Raw genomic sequence first — 4,199 nt, 5'->3', positions numbered from 1 at the left:
ACCTCAAGCTTTAGACAAAGACTCAGTTGTTCAACCGGTCAGGTAAATACATGCGTCAATAACAATTTAAAGAGCCGAAAATAAATGTACATATACTATCTTCTTATTAGTTTGACCTATTAGATCATCTCCAAGCATCATCTCCAATCTACTCTAATCTAATCTGTATTGGGACTCTATAGCAGTCCAGTTTTGGGAGGTGAAGTCCTGGCCGTGGACAGACACTTCTTCCTGAGTGTTGGAGGATATGACCCGGACATGCTGCTGAGGGGGGGCGGAGCAGATTGAACTGTCAATCAGGGTAAAGACAGGATGACAATATATACAGCTTTGTATATATATATTTGATTTTTTAAAAAAATATTTACATTTACAGAGGTTAAAAATAATGATGAACTGAGCAGTGGTGCCTGTCCATAGGTGTTCATTGTTTTTGAGAGTCTTCATCATAAACATATAATGGCCCTCAGTGACGGAATGTCCTTCACAAGTCTGTCCTGCACATAACCTCTAGGAATGCTGCTCTCGGAATATGATGTCTTTTGCAAATGGTTGTCTTAGGACAAATTCCGGTCTGGGAATGTCTTGGCTGCTTGACAAACGGCACAGGTGCCAGGACGGTTATGCCCTTCTGCACCAAAACACTCTTAGGTGTGAAATCCATACCCAAACGGGGCCGAACTGTAATGTTTTGCTTGCATCCCAGCAGACCTTTCGTGCAACTATAACACACCACATTTCGCAGAGATGAAAGCGATGAATAATAACAGCACTATAACTAAAACTCTGTCCAACTACAAGAAGCCTATAGGGTTGTCTGTTTCAAAAACCTTCAGTCGAACAGAAACAAATCAGTAACTGGTTATGCATCTAACTCATTCCAAAGTGTCAAGTAATAGCATCCAACAATCACGAGCACAACAAGAAATACTTACAAAACATTTGTAATATCGGTCATTCATATTTAACGTACATATGCGTCGGCATGCAGGTGTGGTCATGCGGGGGGTCCTTGGAGGTGGTTCCCTGCTCCCGTGTGGCCCGCCTGGACCACCCCCCGCCCCACACGCCCCCCGACCACGAGCTACTGCAGAAGAACAAGATCCGCCTGGCTGACAGCTGGATGGACGCGTACGGGAAGATCTTCTACCGCAGAAACCCGCTGGCGCACTTCATCAGTCAGGTGGGTGTGTGTGTGTGTGTGTGTTTGTGTGTGTGTGAGTGTTGTTGTGTGTGTGCAGGTGTATGTGTATGTATGTGCGTGTTTGTGTGTGAGTGTATGTGTTTGTGTGGCTGTGAATACGTGTGTGTGTGTGTGTGTGTGTGTATGGTCTTTGTCTTTGTGTGTCTGTTTGCACGGTGAAAATTAATGAGTGATTTTCTGCAGGTATCATTTAGTGTGTGGCACTGTGGGACTGCCTGTGCTTGGGTTTAATTGGGTTTTCTGTTTTTGGCAGCATGGGACCGTTTTTTCATGCTTTCTTTATTATTAAATTCCTAAACCCGCAAGATTCTTTATTTGACGATTCCTGACTCAAACCCCGGGTCTTTTGCGGATTTTTGTAATGACGTTTTTTATCCGTCTTTCATCGGTTTTTCTTTTGGTTCAGCTGCAGATCCTCCACACAGTACACACAAAAAGCACTCTGTCTGCACTGCAGAAAGGGCCTGGTTTAGCACTTAGAATCGCTGCAGTTGCTGCAGAGTGCTTTCATTGTTCTCAGCCTTCACCTCCCAAATCATTTGAACAAAGTTCAGCATGGACCCAACAGTAAATGTATGTGACGCGTGGAGATGCACCTTGTAACCCTCCTGCAGTCTGAGAGTCCTAACATCACGGAGCGGGTCAGGCTCAAGGAGAGCCTTGGCTGCAGGGACTTCCACTGGTTCTTGTCTACGGTCTACCCTCAGCTCTACATACCCCAGGACAGACCAGGGCTGTCTGGAGAGGTGAGGCATGCATACACACGTGAGACTTTAATACGCACGCATATATGCACGTAGGCATGCACATATGCACATGCGGCAATGCACGCACGCACATGAACACACACACACACACACTTACTCACAAACACTACACACATATGAACAAACTCACACATACAGACTTACACACACACACACACAAACAAACACACTTGCATACACACATACATGAACACACACACTTACTCACAAACACTACACACACATACACACTCACACATATGAACACACTCACACATACACACTTACACACACACAAACACACACACACTTACATACACACATACATGAACACACACACACTTACACACAAACACACTTACACACTTACACGCAAAACACCCCCACACACAAAAAACTGGTACATAGCTCATCAATAGTCCGATGCTCGCTCTATCTATTTTCCCATATGAATTAGTATTCTAACATGTGATCTCTGTACTTTACAAAGCTGTACAACGTTGGCACTGGCTCCTGTGCAGATCTCCCTGGAGAGAGGACTCTTCAGAATGGGACCATGAGCATTGCCCCATGCAGTGGCACAGGCAAACAGGTAACCATGATGACAACCGATTTTAAAGATCTCACCAAAACAAAAAGTTGTTTGGATAAATGAGGGCTTTTGGGAGATGTGGGCAGATTGTAGCCTTAAAGGACATTTAAGGACACCTTACAGTTCAGATGAAATATGTGATTCTGTGAACATCTATATGTGTGTACGTATGTATGTATACATTATTATTTATTTATTTCCCCTTCTTTTACGTTACTGTGCAATTTAGTACGTCTGCACTTTCAACGATTGTAACATCTGTTTGTTTTTGTATATCTGCTTCTTTAAAAAAAAAAAAAAAAGGGAAACAAATGTTTTCCTGTATCATGAGGTCATGTATGTATGAGATGTGTTAGAAGTACTGACCAGGAGGGCAGGCAGAAGGCCTGCGTAGGCAAACTAGAGTAGACCGACTCCAACAGATGGGTGCGGACTAAAGATGTGAAGCACACAGTGGGACCACGGCCAGACTCTGATCCCTTGCTCCAGCTCTGTGAGCTGAACTCCCAGGGGGAGGTGCGATGGGGAGCGGCCGGGGACCTGTGTTTTGACGGCAGGGGGGAGAGGATTACCCTGGCCCCCTGCCCCAGCCACCAGCCCACCCAAGGCCAACTCCAGTGGAGGTTCCTGAAGGTAGGGGGCGGTGTCACAAGGGCGTCATATTCACAAAAGGCTTTTACAATACATTCACATTACTTAAAGACACTGAGAATATGTCCTTATTTGCAAAATGCTCATATCTTTTGTTTGTTGGGCTTTAGCACGATTTGCACATTCTTTTTCCGTTTTGGTTTATTACTTATGTCCTGGGATTATAGTCATTTCCCCATCTTGGATTAATAAAGTGCAGGGGCTTATGTTTTCAATTAATAGTCACACTTTCGGAGCGACTAGAAAGCAACCCCATTTACCATAGTTGTCTAAAAGTGACTTACTCAGGGTCCATATTGACACATATGGAACATAAAGTACATTAATATGATAGCCTGAATATCAATGCTCAAAATCTGGACATAAGGTGACAGAGGGGAGGAGCACGTTTGTTTTTCAGTGCGAGGTATAATCTAACACACTGCGCTGCTTTACAGCTGAGCGGACAGCTAGTCCACATGCAGTCCCAACTCTGCGTGGAGGCTACGAGAGATGACGGATCTTCACAGGGGGGCAGCGGCCTCTTCCTTCGCCCCTGCATTCGTCACCCCCGGCAACAGTGGCACTTTGAGCAGTTGGTGGCCCCCTGATATGAGGAGGGCGCAGAGATCTATAGTTACATTTTTGATGTTTTAATCATAAACGTGTGTATGAAGCATTCATACAGCAATCATGTATGGGTATATCAGCATGCTGGATTGGGCATTAAATGAGAGAGCAGTGAGCACCCATACAATATTATTCTATATTTCCTGTTTTAAGGATTGTAAATAATGTTCACCTTTTTGAATGTTTGACTGTCGAATAAAACTATTACATAATACGTTGTCCAATTTTAATTGCTTTGTCGTCAAATTAATTCGTTCTTATCCGAGCCATTTAAATATCTCTGTTTCTTCCCATGCAACCATAAACATCCCTGGCATGTCTCTCGGAACAAGCACATTTTCTGCGCAACTCTGAATGACTAGAATGCTTGAATTAACCGAAGGGATTTTGGCCTTCT

General features: G+C 44.1%; 1 protein-coding gene across 1 annotated transcript in view; it reads left to right on the top strand.

Annotated features, from left to right (window-relative positions):
* Positions 1–3,985, top strand: part of LOC130376032 (polypeptide N-acetylgalactosaminyltransferase 15-like) — a 7,431-nt gene extending 3,446 nt beyond the window's left edge. Inside the window, 8 exon segments of the mRNA XM_056583227.1 lie at positions 1–42; positions 183–267; positions 269–301; positions 992–1,183; positions 1,819–1,950; positions 2,441–2,542; positions 3,032–3,175; positions 3,631–3,985. The exon segment at positions 1–42 is cut by the window's left edge and continues 49 nt beyond it. Of these exon segments, the coding sequence (XP_056439202.1) occupies positions 1–42; positions 183–267; positions 269–301; positions 992–1,183; positions 1,819–1,950; positions 2,441–2,542; positions 3,032–3,175; positions 3,631–3,783 (883 nt within the window). The 3' untranslated portion in view covers positions 3,784–3,985.
* The last annotated feature ends 214 nt before the right edge of the window (positions 3,986–4,199 follow it).

The sequence above is a fragment of the Gadus chalcogrammus genome, chromosome 22 (genome assembly GCF_026213295.1).
Source record: "Gadus chalcogrammus isolate NIFS_2021 chromosome 22, NIFS_Gcha_1.0, whole genome shotgun sequence".
NCBI classification, from domain to species: Eukaryota; Metazoa; Chordata; class Actinopteri; order Gadiformes; family Gadidae; genus Gadus; species Gadus chalcogrammus.
The sequence above is the reverse complement of the archived record's forward strand: the minus strand, read 5'-3'. Positions and strand labels throughout refer to the sequence as shown.